The 21368-nt window shown below is 44.0% G+C and overlaps 1 protein-coding gene across 2 annotated transcripts in view; it reads left to right on the top strand.

Annotated features, from left to right (window-relative positions):
- GABRA3 (gamma-aminobutyric acid type A receptor subunit alpha3) overlaps positions 1-12045 on the top strand; it is a 194626-nt gene extending 182581 nt beyond the window's left edge. For both annotated transcript variants that reach the window (XM_073573058.1, XM_073573059.1), the window contains exons 9-10: positions 7912-8123; positions 9468-12045. In XM_073573058.1, coding sequence (XP_073429159.1) covers positions 7912-8123; positions 9468-9779 — 524 coding nt within the window. In that variant the 3' untranslated portion in view covers positions 9780-12045. The remainder of the gene's footprint in view (positions 1-7911; positions 8124-9467) is intronic.
- Positions 12046-21368: the final 9323 nt, after the last annotated feature.

Genomic DNA, 21368 nt, shown 5'->3' with positions numbered 1-21368 from the left:
TGTCTAGATTAGTGGTGTGCACCTTGAACTCCCAGATGTGTCACAGAAGTTTATAACATTGAGGCGTGAAAATAAAAAAAATCTAATTTTTCCCACAAAAATGTTTTCTTAGCCTCAAATGTTGCATTTTCTCAAGAGTATCAGGAGAAAAAATAGTTCTTCTGGTTCTTTATGTGACTTAACCCATGTGCATGGCATTGCAGTTTAGGTATCCAAAAGTTACGACCACTCATATAGTGCAATGCACTGGACATGAGGCAAGCAACATAGCTTATCGGGAGAACAATACTGCATTTCTAATTGAAGGTACCGTATATACTCATGTATAAGCCGACCCGTGTAAAAGCCAACCCCCCTAATTTTGTTGCAAAAAACTGGGAAAACTTATTGACTCGTGTATAAGCCTAGGGTGCACAGTGAGTGGCTCCTGTTATGCTGCACAGTGAGTGGCCCCAGTTATGCTGCACAGTGAGTGGCCCCAGATAATGCTACACAGTGAGTGGCGCCAGATAATGCTGCACAGTGAGTGGCCCCAGTTATGCTGCACAGTGAGTGGCCCCAGATAATGCTGCACAGTGAGTGGCCCCAGTTATGCTGCACAGTGAGTGGCCCCAGTTATGCTGCACAGTGAGTGGCCCCAGAAAATGCTGCACAATGAGTGGCCCCAGATAATGCTGCACAGTGAGTGGCCCCAGATAATGCTGCACAGTGAGTGGCCCCAGATAATGCTGCACAGTGATTGGCCCCAGATAATGATGCACAGTGAGTGGCCCCAGTTATGCTGCACAGTGAGTGGCCCCAGATAATGCTGCACAGTGAGTGGCCCCAGTTTTGCTGCACAGTGAGTGGCCCCAGATAATGCTGCACAGTGTGTGGCCCCAGTTTTGCTGCACAGTGAGTGGCCCCAGATAATGCTGCACAGTGAGTGGCCCCAGATAATGCTGCACAGTGAGTGGCTCAAGATAATGCTGCACAGTGAGTGGCCCCAGATAATGCTGCACAGTGAGTGGCCCCAGTTATGCTGCACAGTGAGTGGCCCCAGATAAGGCTGCACAGTGACTGGCCCCAGATAATGCTGCACAGTGTGTGGCCCCAGTTATGCTGCACAGTGTGTGGCCCCAGTTTTGCTGCACAGTGAGAGTCCCAAGATAATGCTGCACAGTGAGTGGCCCCAGATAATGCTGCACAGTGAGTGGCCCCAGATAATGCTGCACGGTGAGTGGCCCCAGATAATGCTGCACAGTGAGTGGCCCCAGTTTTGCTGCACAGTGAGTGGCCCCAGATAATGTTGCACAGTGAGTGGCCCCAGATAATGCTGCACAGTGAGTGGCCCCAGTTTTGCTGCACAGTGAGTGGCCCCAGATAATGCTGCACAGTGAGTGGCCCCAGATAATGCTGCACAGTGAGTGGCCCCAGACAATGCTGCACAGTGAGTGGCCACAGATAATGCTGCACAGTGAGTGGCCCCAGATAATGCTGCACAGTGAGTGGCCCCATATAATGCTGCACAGAGAGTGGCCCCAGTTATGCTGCACAGTGAGTGGACCCAGTTATGCTGCACAGTGAGTGGACCCAGATAATGCTGCACAGTGAGTGGCCCCAGTTATGCTGCACAGTGAGTGGCCCTAGATAATGCTGCACAGTGTGTGGCCCCAGTTATGCTGCACAGTGAGTGGCCCCAGATAATGCTGCACAGTGAGTGGCCCCAGATAATGCTGCACAGTGAGTGGCCCCAGATAATACTGCACAGTGAGTGGCGCCAGATAATGCTGCACAGTGAGTGGCCCCAGTTATGCTGCACAGTGAGTGGCCCCAGATAATGCTGCACAGTGAGTGACCCCAGTTATGCTGCACAGTGAGTGGCCCCAGTTATGCTGCACAGTGAGTGGCCCCAGAAAATGCTGCACAATGAGTGGCCCCAGATAATGCTGCACAGTGAGTGGCCCCAGATAATGCTGCACAGTGATTGGCCCCAGATAATGATGCACAGTGAGTGGCCCCAGTTATGCTGCACAGTGAGTGGCCCCAGATAATGCTGCACAGTGTGTGGCCCCAGTTTTGCTGCACAGTGAGTGGCCCCAGATAATGCTGCACAGTGAGTGGCCCCAGATAATGCTGCACAGTGAGTGGCCCAAGATAATGCTGCACAGTGAGTGGCCCCAGATAATGCTGCACAGTGAGTGGCCCCAGTTATGCTGCACAGTGACTGGCCCCAGATAAGGCTGCACAGTGACTGGCCCCAGATAATGCTGCACAGTGTGTGGCCCCAGTTATGCTGCACAGTGGGTGGCCCCAGTTTTGCTGCACAGTGAGAGTCCCAAGATAATGCTGCACAGTGAGTGGCCCCAGATAATGCTGCACAGTGAGTGGCCCCAGATAATGCTGCACAGTGAGTGGCCCCAGATAATGCTGCACAGTGAGTGGCCCCAGTTTTGCTGCACAGTGAGTGGCCCTAGATAATGCTGCACAGTGAGTGGCCCCAGATAATGCTGCACAGTGAGTGGCCCCAGATAATGCTGCACAGTGAGTGGCCCCAGATAATGCTGCACAGTGAGTGGCCCCAGATAATGCTGCACAGTGAGTGGCCCCAGACAATGCTGCACAGTGAGTGGCCACAGATAATGCTGCACAGTGAGTGGCCCCAGATAATGCTGCACAGTGAGTGGCCCCATATAATGCTGCACAGTGACTGGCCCCAGTTATGCTGCACAGTGAGTGGACCCAGTTATGCTGCACAGTGAGTGGACCCAGATAATGCTGCACAGTGAGTGGCCCCAGTTATGCTGCACAGTGAGTGGCCCTAGATAATGCTGCACAGTGTGTGGCCCCAGTTATGCTGCACAGTGAGTGGCCCCAGATAATGCTGCACAGTGAGTGGCCCCAGATAATGCTGCACAGTGAGTGGCCCCAGGTAATGCTGCACAGTGAGTAGCCCCAGATAATGCTGCACAGTGAGTGGCCCCAGTTATGCTGCACAGTGAGTGGCCCCAGTTTTGCTGCACAGTGAGTGGCCCCAGATAATGCTGCACAGTGAGTGGCCCCAGATAATGCTGCACAGTGAGTGGCCCCAGATAATGCTGCACAGTGTGTGGCCCCAGTTATGCTGCACAGTGAGTGGCCTCAGATAATGCTGCACAGTGAGTGGCCCCAGATAATGCTGCACAGTGAGTAGCCCCAGATAATGCTGCACAGTGTGTGGCCCCAGTTATGCTGCACAGTGAGTGGCCCCAGTTTTGCTGCACAGTGAGTGGCCCTAGATAATGCTGCACAGTGAGTGGCCCCAGATAATGCTGCACAGTGAGTGGCCCCAGATAATGTTGCACAGTGAGTGGCCCCAGATAATGCTGCACAGTGAGTGGCTCCAGATAATGCTGCACAGTGAGTGGCCCCAGATAATGCTGCACAGTGAGTGGCCCCAGATAATGCTGCACAGTGAGTGGCCCCAGTTATGCTGCACAGTGAGTGGCCCCAGATAATGCTGCACAGTGAGTGGCCCCAGATAATGCTGCACAGTGTGTGGCCCCAGTTTTGCTGCACAGTGAGTGGCCCCAGTTTTGCTGCACAGTGAGTGGCCACAGATAAGGCTGCACAGTGAGTGGCCCCAGATAATGCTGCACAGTGAGTGGCCCCTGTTATGCTGCACAGTGAGTGGTCCCAGATAATACTGCACAGTGAGTGGCCCCAGTTATGCTGCACAGTGAGTGGCCCCAGATAATGCTACACAGTGAGTGGCCCCAGATAATGCTGCACAGTGTGTGGCCCCAGTTATGCTGCACAGAGAGTGGCCCCAGATAATGCTGCACAGTGAGTGGCCCCAGATAATGTTGCACAGTGAGTGGCCCCAGATAATGCTGCACAGTGATTGGCCCCGGTTATGCTGCACAGTGAGTGGCTCCAGATAATACTGCACAGTGAGTGGCCCCAGATAATGCTGCACAGTGAGTGGCCCCAGATAATGCTGCACAGTGAGTGGCCCCAGATAATGCTGCACAGTGAGTGGCCCCAGATAATGCTGCTGCACAGTGTGTGGCCCCAGATAATGCTGCACAGTGAGTGGCCCCAGATAATGCTGCACAGTGAGTGGCCCCAGTTATGCTGCACAGTGAGTGGCCCCAATTATGCTGCACAGTGAGTGGCCCCAGTTATGCTGCACAGTGAATGACCCCAGATAATGCTGCACAGTGAGTGGCCCCAGATAATGCTGCACAGTGAGTGGCCCCAGATAATGCTGCACAGTGAGTGGCCCCAAATAATGCTGCACAGTGAGTGGCCCCAGATAATGCTGCTCAGTGAGTGGCCCCAGGTATGCTGCACAGTGAGTGGCCCCAGTTATGCTGCACAGTGAGTGGCCCTAGTTTTGCTGCACAGTGTGTGGCCCCATCATGTTGCTGCTGCTGCCGCTGCCTCGGTTACGAGAAAAAAACTGTATACTTAGATCCATCTCTGCCCCCTGCTCATCAGCATTGCGAGCTCTGCAGTGACTGTGCAGGCAGAGGGCGCGATCGCACCCTCTGACCTGAATGTCACTGCAGAGGACGCAAGACAGCAGAGCGACGCACAGGGACAGGTGAATATGCCTCCTCCCCTTCATACTCATCCCGTCCTAGCGCTTGTCTCTGCAGAACAGCCCCCTGCTTTTTCCATGTTCTCGGCGCTGCTCTTCCTGCTTCAGCGGTCGCGTGGTACCGCTCATTAAACTCATGTATATGCACATATTCAAGAGTTTAATGAGTGGTACCACGTGACCGCTGAAGCAGGAAGAACAGGGGGTGCTGAGAACATGGTACAAGCAGGGGGGCTGCAGAGAAGGGTGAGTATGATCTCTGACACCCCCGCTCCCCCTCCCCTGCCGATCCCCCCCAGTATATGACTCGTGTATAAGCCGAGAGGGGGGGACTTTCAGCCCCAAAATATGGGCTGAAAATCTCGGCTTATACATGAGTATATACGGTATTTGCTAATATTATTATTATTATTACATATACTACATATCGGAATAGGATCCTGGAGATGGGAATACCCCTTTAACGCCTTTCCGACATCGAGCGTAATAGTATGCCAATGTCAGACTCCCCCTGTTTGGTGCAGGCTCCGTCGCTGAGCCCGCACCTTTCCAGCCACATGATAGCTGATCTATACAGCTGACATGTGCCCACAACAGCCACGGGTGGAATCACGATCCACCCACGGCTGTTAACTAGTTAAATGTCAATTTCTGACAGCGGCATTTAACTCACGCTTACCGGAATTGCGTTGTAAATCCCCCCATCGGTGATCCTGTCACATGATCACGAGTCACCGATGGGTCGGCATGACAACCAGAGGTCTGAAGCAAATGTCTATGGTTGTCATAGCTAGATTGCTATGAGCGCCGCCAAGTGGTCAGCGCTCATGGCAAGTGATCATTTCTGCTACACACAGGCGATCTGATAATTGCCTGTGTGTAGCAGAGGTAATCGAAGTACTGTAGCTTCTATTCTCCCATGGAGACTATTGAAGCATGCAAAAAGTTAAAAAAAAAAAAAAAAAAAAAAAAAGTTTTTAAAAATGTTAAAAAAATATGAAAGTTCAAATCACCCTCCCATTCACCAGATTCAAAATAAAACAATAAAAAATATCAAATTAACGCTAAACCGCATAATGAGAAAAAAATTAAAAATGCCAGAATTACGTTTTTTGGGTGCAATAAAATGCAATAATGGGCAATCAAAAGATCGTATCTACACCAAAATGGTATCAATAAAAATGTCAGTTTGGCACTCAAAAAAATAAGCCCTCGCCCAGCCCCAATCCACGAAAAATAGAGACGCTACAGGTCTTGGAATATGGCATTATTTTTTCTTTTAATAAACTTTGGATTTTTTTGCACCACTTAAATAAAAATCAACCTAAACATGTTTGGTGTCTATGAACTTGTAATGACCTGGGGAATCATAATGGCAGGTCAGTTTTAGCATTTAGAGAACATGGTAAATATTTGCAATTACAACGCACTTGGACTTTTTTTTCCTGTTTTCAAGTAAACGATATGTTAAAACCAATGGTGTCGTTCAAAAGTACAAAAACAAGCCCTCACATGGCCATATTTACCAAAAAAATAAAAAGTTATAGCTCTGGGAAGAAGGGGAGCAAAAAACGAAAATGCAAAAATGAAAATACCCCGGGTTGTTAAGGGGTTAATGTAGATAAGTGTAATCACCGAGGACAGAGTAATCCTATAACTGCATATACATTAGATGGGAGAATACTCGGGACCACAGAACAGGAGAAGGACGGGGGATACTGGTTACAAGTAAGCTGAGCAGCATCACTCAACGTCAGGCAGCAAAAGCAAACAAGATTTTAGGATGTATAAAAAGAGAGATAAAATCCTGCAATCCCAATGTATTGTTACCCCTTTATAAATCACTGGTGAGACCACATCTAGAATTTGGGATCCGGTTTTGGGCTCCACATTTTAGAAAGGACATTCAGCAGTTAGACTCAGTTCAAAGGCAGCAACTAGATTATTACAAGGGATGGAGGCCTCTAATATATTACACAGGATGGAGGCCTCTCATATATTACACAGGATGGAGGCCTCTCATATATTACACAGGATGGAGGCCTGTCATATATTACATGGGATGGAGGCCTCTCATATATTACACAGGATGGATGCCTCTCATACGTATATTACACGGGATGGAGGCCTCTCATATATTACACAGGATGGAGGCCTCTCATATATTACACAGGATGGATGCCTCTCATATATTACACGGGAAGGAGGACTCTCATATATTACACAGGATGGATGCCTCTCATATATTATACAGGAAGGAGGCCTCTCATATATTACACAGGATGGATGCCTCTCATATATTACACGGGAAGGAGGACTCATATATTACACAGGATGGAGGCCGCTCATATATTACACAGGATGGAGGCCTCTCATATATTACACAGGATGGAGGCCTCTCATATATTACACAGGATGGATGCCTCTCATATATTACACAGGATGGATGCCTCTCATATATTACACAGGATGGATGCCTCTCATATATTACACAGGATGGATGCCTCTCATATATTACACAGGATGGAGGCCTCTCATATATTACACAGGATGGATGCCTCTCATATATTACACAGGATGGATGCCTCTCATATATTACACAGGATGGAGGCCTCTCATTCGTATATTACACCGGATGGAGGCATCTCATATATTACACAGGATGGATGCCTCTCATACGTATATTACACGGGATGGAGGCCTCTCATATATTACACAGGATGGATGCCTCTCATATATTACACGGGAAGGAGGACTTTCATATATTACACAGGATGGAGGCCTCTCATATATTACACAGGATGGAGGCCTGTCATATATTACACAGGATGGAGGCCGCTCATATATTACACAGGATGGAGGCCTCTCATATATTACACATTATGGAGGCATCTCATATCTTACATGGGATGCAGGCTATTTATATGATTGGGAAACTTCTCAGAGGAGATCTCATTTACCTGTGTAAATTTGGTCAGTACAAAGGATGGCACATGACTTATTCCAGGGGGCACTCATTACAGGTGGAAGAAAGGCGATTCCGGCAGCTAAATAGGGAAGGATTCTTTACAGTTAGAGCAGTCAGACTATGGAATACCGACCACAAGAGGTAGTAAAAAAGGTCTAGATGCTTTTCTCACAACAAATGGCATTGTGGGTAATACAAAATCTAGTGTATAGATAAAGAGTGAATAACTAGTGAACAAAGGCTGAACTTGATGGACTGAATTCTTTTTTCAACCTACATAACTGTAACTATGTAACTGTAAACAGTTGTGGATTTGATGTAGCTGTATGTCTGAGGTCTGATTTACAGTCATTTTGATTGCTTATTTTTTGTTCTTTAGGGGTCACCACTGTTTTGACAATGACAACATTAAGTATTAGCGCTCGGAACTCTCTGCCCAAAGTTGCGTATGCCACCGCGATGGATTGGTTTATGGCAGTGTGCTACGCTTTTGTCTTCTCAGCACTTATTGAGTTTGCTACAGTCAATTACTTCACTAAAAGAGGATGGGCTTGGGATGGCAAAAGGGCTCAGGAAGGTCAGACGTTTAAGGTAAGTTATGTTTTTTAGAATAAGAGCAGAAAATTAGGCTGTGATATGCAAGCTTAGGCTACTTTCACACTTGCATTCCTTGGAGCTGCGTCGGGCTGCGCACGGCCGCAGCTAAGCTCCACCCACGGCCGCGCCTCCTCCGGTCAGCTCCGCCTATGGGCACATAACGCTGCATGTGGCCTGCGTACCCTATCTTTAGCATTGGGTTCGCGGCCGTGCGCAGGTATGCGTTTGCCGGGGCATGCGACCTTTTGATGGTGCGCTGACCTGCGCCAAATGCACCGTGTTGCATTTTGGTGCACTCGGCGCACCATCAAAAGGATACATGCACCGGCAAATGCATACCTGCACACGGCCTGCATACCCAATGCTAAAGATAGGGTACGCAGGCCACATGCAGCATCATGCGCCCATAGGTGGAGCTGACCGGAGGAGGCGTGGTCGTGGGCGGAGCTTAGCGGCGGCTGTGCGCATCCCTCCGCAGCTCCAAGGAACACAAGTGTGAAAGTAGCCTTAAAGCGGTTGTCTGGCCTTGGGCTACAAGGCAGCAGTCATTCTACATTGCGAGGATTCTCCAGTGCCAACAGCGGGCATGTAACCGCAAATATGTGATTTGCATACATACAGTCACATGCCGACTAAACGAGGCTGGACAAGTCTAGTTAGAATGTGACCAAGGGTATGCAAATTACATACTTATGGTGATGTTATCACCTGCTCCCAGCACTAGTGTGCAGTGTGCATGATGTGAGGATTCATATAGTGACCGCAGACTTGTAGACTGGACAACACCTTTATCCACATTAAAAATTATATATAAGTTTATTTTATTTCTTTATACAGTGCCATTAATTCCACAGCGCATCACTGTCCCCATTCGCGCTCACGGTCTAGATTATTTATCAATCTTTGTAGTGTGGGAGGAAACCGAAGAATCCGGAGTTAATAATCGCAAACGCGGGGAGAACATACAAATCACACGCCTCTTCTGCAATTATTTATGTGGGGCGCTATGCTGGCACTGTGGCATTGCTTACGTGGGCACTCTGACTATGATTTCACCCTGTGGCTAAACAGTATATTGTAAGTACTAGCAGGGATCATGAAGCTGCTGCAGTCACCGCTAAGCTAAAAAATCTAAGCTAAATCATGAGTGGTCCATGTTGGAATAATTCTTTAAATAAAATAAAACTCCCCACTGATCGGAGAAGGGAGCACTTCTACCCCCCATCTGTGTTTTTCTTTTTGCCCCCCACAGTCACAGTCCTGTACAGAGCCCCGTACAGTGAACATGGTTCTTGTTACATTTGGTTCTTAAAATTTATGATTGTGTTATTTTCCTAGATAAAGGAACCTATAATCCTGGCGAAAAAATCCAACACGACGTACAACATTGTCGGAACGACTTACACCCTCAACATTAAGGAGCCAGCCCTGGCAGCCATTGCGAAGAACGCAGCTCTGCCTCCGCCGCCTCTCTCTCCTCCTCACCCTGATCTAAAACCTCTGGATGGGAAGAAAACCTATAACAGTGTCAGTCGCATTGATAAGATCTCTCGCATTGTCTTCCCTGTGCTGTTCGCTATCTTTAATCTCGTGTACTGGGCAACATATGTCAACCGGGAATCGGCAATTAAGGGAATGATTCCAAAATAGTGATCCTACTCGTTTCGGACATAGTTACTGTTTTCTCTACTGTTGACTGGCTGATGTGTAGGGTTGAGATGTCTAATTTCTCTCTATTTTGCTCACTGTGATATCTACCCCAGAGGGGTAATTTGCTTGTTTCTGAAGGTAAATTACTGCAGCCCTAAATGTTTGACCTAATAGTTGGCGTAACTCTTTTCAGCCCGTGGTTTGAATACAAGTCTGTTGAGGCCACGATATCCACTCCCGACACAGCACTGGTGAACTATTGCCTTCACCATGTGCTATCTGTAATGTTCCATCCTTTCTTGGCTAAAAGTACAACCTGATTATTTTTGTTCCTGATTTCTACATTGTAATCTTTTCTGCAGTATTTCCTTTTTCTAAACTGTGATCTTATTATTTATACTTGAATTCATTTTTTTAAGATCTAGTTACATCTGCACATGTACAGGTCCATTATCCTTCTGCCTGTTTTCCATCTCTATGTTTCTGCTCATCATGTAGTCCTTTTTTAGGCCGGGACTCCACGGCAACTTTGACTGCAACACCTGTTGTGTGACCAAAGTTTGCCAGTCGTTACTGCTGCATCGCATCCCAATTAAAGCGAGTGGGGACCCATAGGGTACTGCAACGGCAACATGCAATCCAGCCACATTGGATTTTTTTGCGCCTTGCTTTTCTCAGTTGCAGAACTCTCAGGATTTCAATTCGACCCCATGCACTTGTATTGTGCTGCAGTGTTACAGCAACACATGGTGGCAAACTTTTGTCACAAGCAACAGGTGTCACTGGCAAAGTTGCTGCATAGCCCCAGTCTTAAAGAAGCACTTTCATCAAAGTTTTTATCCTCAATATATTACAGTCATCATATTATACGGCACTGTGAACTTACAATTGCACATTTTCCTTTTCTACCCAATTTTTTGTTCTCTTTTCTCTGCTCTATATAGAAACAGGAAGTCTCTTTTTTTTCCTGCATCACCTTCTTCAACTCCTGACCCAGCTAATTTTTCCTCCTCCCTGCCAGGGACTTTTGCAGTGATGACTCATGCAGGGAAAGGAGACTTCCTGTTCCTACATGGAGCTTAGAAGGATTCAGTTTGTCAGTTTTTATCAGGTGAAGTCAAATCTAATGGAAAAGAGAAGAATTAGACAGGAGAAAGGCAAAATGAGCAAATGTAAGTACATAGTGCTGTATAATATGATGGCTGCAATATATTAAGAGGATAACAATTTTGATGGGAGGAGGAAGAGGAGGAGGAAGAGGAGGAGTGCTTCTTTAAGGTCCCATACTGATCTGTGCTGTGCCAGGTTCCTAGTTCTTGTGCCTGGCTTAAATATTACGAAATCCTACAACCTTCAGGTTTAGAGACAATGCACTGTATCAATGATTTATTTTTATGCAAACCTCTTTAAATCTGAAGCTCTGCCCATAGGCTGAGTGATTCCAAGATCAAGATTCTATATAGGCTTTAAGTGAATTTCAGTAGTTAGGGAGGGATAGGGAATTCTACATTAAAGTATATTAGAAAATAGATTGGATGATGGCATTAAATAGATCGGGATTTAGGATAAAAATAATTTGTGTGTTGGACCACTCCTTTAAAACTTAATTTCAAAAATAATAAAATTCCTACAACAATCTTTTCTGTTGGAAAGAGAGTGAAAATAAAAAAGAAAACAATAGAAAAAATAAATACAAATAAAGTACAAATGACCCTTTCTATAAAACTTCACTTCCAAAGTACCTTGTCAGAGGTGACTTCTGTGAACAGATTTTCAAAAATAAATAGGAAATAATCCCAGCTTTCATTGTATAAAAAAATATTAGAAAGTCGATAATGGGGTTTGTATTTATCGAATTTAGAAACTTTCATGGCAAAGCTTGATCAGATAAGAAGGATTAGTGATAAGCTGCTGTATAGTGGTATTCTGAAGCGCCACTCCACATGACATCTTACAACCTTCTTGCAAAATATTTGCCATGTGCGTAAGATCTTAGAAGGGATGAGTTGGTTCTTATGTTACACTAGAGGTGTGCCCGATGCTATCGCATCAGGAAGGAAGTGTGTGTGTGTGTGTATGTGAATACGTGTGTGTATGTGAATACGTGTATGTGAGTACGTGTGTGTATGTGAGTACGTGTGTGTGTATGTGAGTACGTGTGTGTGTGTGTGTGAGTATGTGTGTGTGTATGTGAGTACGTGTGTATGTGAGTACGTGTGTGTGTGTGCATGTGATACGTGTGTGTATGTGAGTGTGTGTGTGAGTACAGGCGGCGGTGGGGGGGTTCAGTGGCGGCAGGTCCAGCGGTGGGGGTCCTGGCAGCGGCCAGCCGGCAGGAAAGACCGCGGCTTGCGGCCTGTGCACAGGCCGCAAGCCGCGGTCTTTCCTGCCGGCTGTGACGGAGGTGGGTGGGAGAGCAGAGGCGGGTCTGGCCGGGGGGGCCTGGCGGCAGCCAGCCGGCAGTAATGACCGCGGCTTGCGGCCTGTGCACAGGCCGCAAGCCGCTGTCTTTCCTGGCGGCTGTGACGGAGGTGGGTGGGCAGGAAGCGGCGGGGGGGTCCATCGGCGGCGGCTCCGGCAGCGGCGGGGGGGCCGGCGACGGCGGGGGGGTCCTGTCGGTTTCCCGCTGGTGGTCCTGGTACCACCAGCGGGCGCCATATTGGAAGACCCATCACTGGAGTATTTCAAAATGGCGGTCGGCGTACTTCCGGTCGGCGCGGTAGATTGTGGTATTCGGGGACATCCAGACGGAAGTGGATGACAGACAATTTAAGGTAATTATATATATAGATAATCGTTCAGTTGGTGACAGTTCTTCCCAACTCTTCCTTCTAGCACTGTATGGCAATACAGTGTGCACATGTGCTGGTGTTCTCATATATTTCCTTCTTATCAGGCAACATTTACATTTGATTTTTTAAATTACCGTAAAATAGAATTCTGATAGTTTTAGAAGAAAATTTGTCTTACTCTTAGGATGCATTAAAATGTGCACTGACATTGCGCTCTGGACGGCTCGTTACTACTGATCTGAGTCGACAACAGAGCGTACTGTCATTTTGCACATCACACTGTGACAAAGCAAGGACTAGCCCAGCTCCTCAAATGAAGGTCAGTGATGACACACTGCATTTCAGGGAGGGATCAGGTGCTGCGGCAGTGGATGTTAAGGTATATCAGAACTTTATAAGATAAATCAGAACTGAACAGCGCTGTACAGAATCTTGTTCCTGGTTAGTTACCTGTGTGAATTCCTGAATGTCTCCATTACTTTTAACCCATTATGAGGAACATGCATGACAATCTGATTTCACATGCATAGTTTACATCCTCACCTTTCCATGAAGAACGGTCCATTGTTTGCACTTTTTTATTGCATTCTATTTACACTTTCTATTTCTTTTCTGGTTTTCATATTTTTTACCTGAAAACTATTACAATTTCTTGCTGATTCCTTGATTGTCATCATCAGTCATAATTATGCCATGTCCTCCTAAACACAAAACACAATCATCAAGTTGCATAAGATACAGTAAAATTCCAGGTGGCCATACACCTTGGACTATGGTCGAACAAACCTTATTATGTTCTCCCCATCAAGACACATGCATGATCTGCTGAGCCAAGAGTTGGTGCATTTAGGGAGATCAAAGTAATAGCTGCCGGCCAAATCAGAAACTACACGGGGCATCTGGTACTGGAAGCCTCTAATGTTTAGTCCATCAACAACTACATGAGGCATCTAGTACTGGAAACCTCTAATGTTTAGTCCATCAGTAACTACGCAAGGCATCTAGTACTGGAAACCTCTAATGTTTAGTCCATCAACAACTACATGAGGCATCTAGTACTGGAAACCTCTAATGTTTAGTCAATCAGTAACTACGCAAGGCATCTAGTACTGGAAACCTCTAATGTTTAGTCCATCAGCAACTACACGAGGCATCTATTACTGGAAACCTCTAGTGTTTCATTCATCAGTAACTATATGAGGCATCTAGTACTGGAAACCTGTAATGTTTAGTCCATCAGTAACTACACAAAGCATCTGGTACTGGAAGTCTCTAATGTTTAGTCCATCAGCAACTACATGAGGCATCTAGTACTGGAAACCTCTAATGTTTAGTCCATCAGTAACTACATGAGGCATCTAGTACTGGAAACCTCTAATGTTTAGTCCATCAGTAACTACATGAGGCATCTAGTACTGGGAGCCTCTAATGATTAGTCCATCAGCAACTACACAAGACATCTAGTACTGGAAGCCTCTAATGTTTAGTCCGTCAGCAACTACACGAGACATCTAGTACTGGAAGCTTCTAATGTTTAGTCCATCAGCAACTACATGAGGCATCAAGTACTGGACGCCTCTAATATTTAGTCCATCAGCAACTACACAAGGCATCTAGTACTGGAAGCCTCTAATGTTTAGCCCATCGGCAACTACACGACACATCAAGTACTGGAAGCTTCTAATGTTTAGTCCATCAGCCACTACATGAGTCATCTAGTACTGGAAGCCTCTAATGTTTAGTCCATCAGCCACTACATGAGTCATCTAGTACTGGAAGCTTCTAATGTTTAGTCCATCAGCAACTACATGAGGCATCAAGTACTGGAAGCCTCTAATATTTAGTCCATCAGCAACTACACAAGGCATCTAGTACTGGAAGCCTCTAATGTTTAGTCCATCGGCAACTAAACGAGACATCTAGTACTGGAAGCTTCTAATGTTTAGTCCATCAGCCACTACATGAGTCATCTAGTACTGGAAGCCACTAATGTTTAGTCCATCAGCCACTACATGAGGCATCTAGTACTGGAAGCTTCTAATGTTTAGTCCATCAGCCACTACATGAGGCATTTAGTACTGGAAGCCTCTAATGTTCAGTCCATTGGCAACTACATGAGACATCTATTACTGGAAGCCTCTAGTGTTTAGTCCATCAGCAACTACACAAGGCATCTAGAACTGGAAGCCTCTAATGTTTAGTCCATTAACCACTACATGAGGCATCTAGTACTAGAAGCCTCTAATGTTTAGTCCATCAGCCACTAAATGAGGCATCTAGTACAGTACTGGAAGCCTCTGATGTTTAGTCCAGGGGACAATGTGACTTTCAAGGTCGTAGCATGACATTGAGGAGACAGAGGTTGGAACTTTATATCTCTGCATTTGAACCATAACAAATCATAACTGATAGATCATTCTGGGCTCAAGTAGATTTTGATGGCCAGGGTTTTACTGTATATGCACTTTTGGTTGATTAAATGGCTTTTGAGAGTTTTTTTTTTTAACCAAGTTTGGTGAACGTACCAGTATGTAACAAAACAATTGCATGAACAAAGCAAGAGATTATATATTTGATAAAGGACTTATCTTGATAAGACAACTGTGTGTGACGTATTGTGTGGCTGTGGTTTGCCATTCCAAAGTTCTATCATAAAAGTGATGTTTGATTTTAAAAAAAAGTGTATTTCAGGTATTTTGAAGTATATAATACGTGTAAGTAATTACCTGCTGGTAAAAAAAAATATGCATCATTTTGCTATGTGCTGCAATTTTGTACTTTTTGTATGACATCTTTACTCAAGCTCATGCTCTTCTGATCTCACCATAGGAAATAAAGCAGTTCATAGAGGCTAGTTCTCAGCACAATTAAGTGTCTGTCCCTCCCTCTCACGACGCCATCGTTCACTCCTTAAGTGTCTTGTTGAAGGTAACATTTATGAAAAGCGAGTGAGAAATCAAATAGGAAACGATTCAACCTTCATTCTGTAAACTGTATTACATCGTCCACAACAGATTATTTGTATTAGAAGTGTCTAATTTAAGGATCTGTTCACACTTCGTTTCTGCAGTGGGTTTTGCTTCAATTTCTCGAAAAGTAGGATTCAGACAGCCTCCACGACGAGGTCAATCATAGGAATGGAGTGGATTGTTTTTGCTGAAAGTGTCCGTTTGTTAAGAAGGGCACAGGATTGTGGCAGACCACTTTTCTGTGCCCATCTGAACAAACTTTCAGAAAAAAATACAAAAATAGAGATTTTCTAAGCATTGTTCGTGTGTTTGCAGTCAATGGCCCAATCTGGAGTTTTGAGGGGGGGAATTCCTGGACACAGTGTGAACAAGGACCTAAGAGTGATTGACCATGGAAAAGTATAGAATTTTCGAAAAATGAAAGCATTGATGTGGGAAACTCACGAAGCAGAGTCCGGTCCATAGAAAGTGGATAGAATCTCTATGTACACCTGACGTTGGGTTCTCCAATGTAGAGGTGATTAGAAGGGGTACGGCCCTTTGCTGAGCATCTGTGTCACTTCACCTTAGCAATGCTCAGCCGTCTCATCCACCAAATACCATGGATCAAGGACTGCTGCAGTTTTTGGAAGAATGCAGCCTTGTTTTTCTAATACGTTTTGTGACCTTATTACTGTAAATCCCGATACTGCCATGAACCCTGCATTTGGGTTGAGTCAAATGTACTTTAGGGATTAACATACACTGTATTTCATTTTTTGCTACATAATAAGTCTAAGTCTTTCCTTTAGGATTTATTACCTGTTTTGGCTACATTAAAAGAGCGCAAAACCTTCACTGTGTGCATAAGGCCTAAACAATCGGAGGTGACTTGAGCAGATAATACAGGGTTAATAAAGGAGGAATTACTGTTACGCTGCTTAAATAGGCTCCTTCCCAAAGATAACCTGTGACCATATTACCCACCCGGCAATAGAGACATCAGAATGGAATCCCCCACCGGAGACCTTTGTTTAGGAGCCAGAATAGAGAGCCGTTAACTGAAAAAAGCAGCTCTCATTTTGGTGGAAATGTACACGCGTTGCTTAGGTGACCATTGACTTGAATGGCCATATGTAGGCTAATGCATTTTCCCCTGACAATCAACTAGCTTAGTTTTTTAAAAAAGGGCTTTTCTTAAAGAGATAAATAGAAAATGTAAACCTTATAATTAACCAAATAGAAAGACATAGGATTTACATGGTTAAAGTTTTGTTTTTTTTAAAGCTAAAATAAATGTAAAAAATAAACAACTTAATAGAATATTAAAAGAATTAGATTATAGCCAAAAACTTATAATTGCATAAACCGGAATTTACACTCCATTAAAGAACAATGAATTCAATCACTACAAATAAAATTGCTGTGATAAAACAAACAGTACAACTTACAACATGGAGGGTGGGCATTTTCACTTACTAGGGACAAAAGGTTCTGCAAGAATCTTGAGTCCCAACCTCAGGGAGGTCCCAGAGCTGATCCCTATGACTAGATTCCTGGGCCTAGCGTACCCTTGCTGACTGCGCATAAGCGTTAAAGCAAGTGTTTTAAAAACTATTGGGCACTTAACCTGCTAACATCTTTGGGGAAAGATAATGTTTCATAAGGAGAGGCAACTAAATCTGCAAAGTTTATCTTAGGATCCCCAAGGGATCCTTTATTTTAATTGTCCAAAATTTTGTACTTAAGTATCAAGGAGGAAGAGATGCCTAAACATAAATTCACAAAACGACAGCAAAGGTTAAATAAGATTACTAAACAGCAAAATGTAACCTACGCGCTACTCTAGTGCTACCGAATTTATAATTCTGCATTATTATGGCATCAGAATGGTTTGGGGTAACATTTAACAGCTTTGGGACTTTTTTCAGAATGCTCGATTATGTCCATTTTGTTCTTGACCTTAGCACAGGACATATTTTCTTAACGAGTTTAGTTGGTGTTATGAAAAGTGTTAAAGGCTGACTGTATTTTTAGAAAACTTTTGACATGTCATAAAGGATTGTCAAAAATTTTGATCACTGGTGTATTTTGTTCTAAGACCCCCAAGATCGCTAAGGCTGGTTTTACACTTGCATTTTTTTGCGCTGTTTTTTAGCGCAAAAAAACATGCGTTTTTTTCCCTATACTTTAACATGGGTGCGCATACACATGCGTTTGTACGCGTTTGTATGCGCATGCGTTTTTTTGTAGTGTGCGCTCGGGCGCATAAAATGCATCCTGCTGCATTTTTTTGTGCGTCCTACTTGCCCCAAAAAAAGCATGCGCACGCAATGCGTTTTTTTTACAGCAAAACACCCATTATAGTCTATGGGTGCACATACGTATGCGCAAAAAAAGCATGCGTTTTGTAAAAAAACACACCAAAACCCGCAAAAAAACGCACACAAACGCATGATGCATTTTTTTAATGCGTTTGTGTGCGCAAAAAACGCGCAGCAAAAAAACGCAAGTGTGAAAGTAGCCTAAAAGAGAAAGTCGGAAACATTCAGCCAAGCTCTGCTCTCTTCCGAGACTTAAAGAGAATGCTATTAATACTGCACAATCTGCAGTTTACAGCGCTATAAAGCTATGTTCACACATTTCTTTTGTGCTGCTTTTTTTCCTGCAGCCAAAACCTGATCTCTTGACAGTGAAACTGTTGCAGACACAACACAAGTTTTGCTGGCTTTTTTTTTTGCGTTTCATGATGTGTTTTTGTGTTGTTTTTTTTGTTGCTGCTGTTTTTCAGGATCCAAATTTCAGCTCTATTTTTACAATACAAGCATGAACAATAGAAGGTCTTAGGCCACCAATGTAAGACATGAGTGAAATTATAAAACATATTTGGAATAAAGGGCAATTTGATCAAATAATTTAGTTTAAAAAGTTTTTTATGTTTGAAAAAATAGTGATTATTCAGAACAAAAAAGTTCATGAAAAAATACACAATTGCAAATGTAAAAATAGCAGGGCAGTTAAAGTGGTCAGGCATTGTTTACACATTGGTTGAGGACTGATTTGGTCGGGTATTGTTCACTTTCACATACTAGTAGCACCCAGATGTAGTAGAGTTGGGGATCGTTGTGGGATGGATTTACGGCGGACCCCTTTGGTATATTTAATTTTCTAATGGTAATAAATGGGTAACAGAGGATCAGGGAGTGCTCATTGCAATTAACCCCTTAACGACCACTGATATGCATTAAAACGGCAGCCATTAAGGGGCCTTATCCCTCATTTCCATTTTAAAATGGCAACTGGAAATAAGAGCATAGCGACCTGACCATCGGAAAAGCTCTGGAGTTTTGGGTACCGGGGGTAGCTGAGACCCTAGAGAACACGGATCACGGTGATCACATTACAAAAAAGTGTGGCTGAGGCTAAGCGCATCTAATGGATGGGGGAGAATATCCATGGACCTTCTCAGCAAATTAAAATCAGTCTGCAGCTGTCGGCTTAGCCTTTGCTAATTATTAAAAATATTGGGGACCTCACTTCATTCTTTTTGGTGTCTGTTGATTTTAATAACCAGTTATTAGATAGCTGTGAGCTGATATTAATAGCCTGGGAAGATCCATGTTTATTGCCCTCTTCCCAGACTATTAAGATCAGATCTCAGCTGTCTGCTTTCCCTCAGCTGGTTAATAAACATAAGAAGGACCCCACGCCATTTTTTTGTTTTATTTAATTATTAGGTATATACATATACAGTAAGCTGCACACGCACTGCACTAATTTTATATATTGCTGATATCTTTCCATCTATTTTATTCTAACGGGTCACACTGTGATTTTATTTACATCTTTCCCTTGAGATGGATTTCTAAAAATGGCACATGCATGGCCTGTGTGCTTTGCGATTTTTTTCTCACACCCATTGACTTGCATTGGTGAGTTCCGGCCGGTTTACACAGCCATATGCAGCATACTGCCATATTTTTCCTATCCCAAATTCCAGGTGAGGAAAAACTTGCAGATGAACACTGCCTAATTGAAAAACAATTTTTTTTTGCTTTTTTTTTTACATTGCACTCGCCGATTTGAGCTAACCCTAATAATGTTATCTGACCTGAACGGTTCCCTTTCAGATGATCTCGACAGGCATGTATCGAGCTCTTCCATCACAGATGAGAGCTCAGCTAAGCTCTTCTGCCCTTCATTGTCTAGACCCAAGGCGAACCGTGACATGTCAAAAGTTTTCAAAAAGTGCATTCGCTCTTTAAAGTACCTGTTTTGCCTTTTTTACTGTCTCTCGGCATCCTTTAGGACTACAATATAACTTACTGTGTGATTTCTTCTGGTAGAAGCCTGACTATAAAGTGTGATAAAGAGTAAATCCCCCTTTAACATAAAGGGTTGTACAGAACTGGAAAAAAGTGACTTTTTTAAAAACACAGTGCGACACCTGTGCGATATTGCTACACGTCTCTTCTTACATGTTGAAGCTTGAGGACCATAAATGTTTTAAATGGTTGTTCTGCTGCTGCTGGGTAGCTCTAGTAAGTAATTAGACACAGCTTAAGCAATGGTTTCCTACGTTTTTACAGTGTTAGTTTTCTCGTCCATGTCATGTTTTCGTAAAAAATCATGCCAAAGTGTAAGGTTCTTAAAAATAACAAAGTAAATTGTTTACACATGTGCTGTGATTACAAACTGGGGATTTCTTTTAACAATCCCTTTCTTTTAACAATAAATATTTTGCTATAGATTATTATTACTCATTTTATTTTTATCTGGGGGGTTCCAGGTTCTCAAAACTGTAACTGGCTATGCATAAGAGGGCATGCAAAATTAATCAGAGGAAGTGGGGTGAGCCGCTGTGGTCCACCTTTGTATGAAGAGAAAGACTTTTTTCATTAATTGTCCTTACTAAACATAATACGAATGCCTTCTATCACCCCTAACACATTCATGTTCTAATAACTTTGTGCTAGTGCATTGTTCTTGGTTCTTACATGTTGTTTTTGTAGTGTAACTTGCATTTTTTTATGCCTCAAAACTTTAAAAAATGAGTTTACGTTGTGTTTCTTGAACAGTAGATACAATGTTGTAAACCTGTGCATCTCAGAATGTAAATATCATGATTTGACAATAAAGAAACATTTGGAATGAATTTGTGTTTGTGTTGTCTTAAAATTAACCTGCCAGTCGATATATGATGCCACGGCAGCATCAGAGCCTGGCTGCACGATTGCCATGCGTTTCAGAGAAAACAGAGTTTGAAGAGTTTATCCCCGCCCCACCTTATTTGATGGATGGGTTTCTCCTCATCTACACACATGGGAGAGCCTTGTCAATCAACTATGATGATAAAGGGAAAAGCCGGCTAGGTGCGGCATAGGACAAGTCTCGTCACTCCCTATAATTCCCAGATGGCTCTTCAAATTATGTTTTCGTTGAAAAGTCATAGTGTTAAAAAAATATATACAGTGGGGAAAAAAAGTATTTAGTCAGTCAGCAATAGTGCAAGTTCCACCACTTAAAAAGATGAGCGGCGTCTGTAATTTACATCATAGTTAGACCTCAACTATGGGAGACAAACTGAGAAAAAAAAATCCAGAAAATCACATTGTCTGTTTTGTTTTCATTTTATTTGCATATTATGGTGGAAAATAAGTATTTGGTCAGAAACAAGCAATCAAGATTTCTGGCTCTCACAGACCTGTAACTTCTTCTTTAAGAGTCTCCTCTTTCCTCCACTCATTACCTGTAGTAATGGCACCTGTTTAAACTTGTTATCAGTATAAAAAGACACCTGTGCACACCCTCAAACAGTCTGACTCCAAGCTCCACTATGGTGAAGACCA

Source organism: Dendrobates tinctorius, unplaced genomic scaffold (assembly GCF_039654945.1).
Source record: "Dendrobates tinctorius isolate UK_male_01 unplaced genomic scaffold, ASM3965494v1 ptg000034l, whole genome shotgun sequence".
NCBI lineage: Eukaryota > Metazoa > Chordata > Amphibia > Anura > Dendrobatidae > Dendrobates > Dendrobates tinctorius.
Note: the sequence above shows the minus strand (reverse complement) of the source record. Positions and strands in the feature narration are given on the sequence as shown.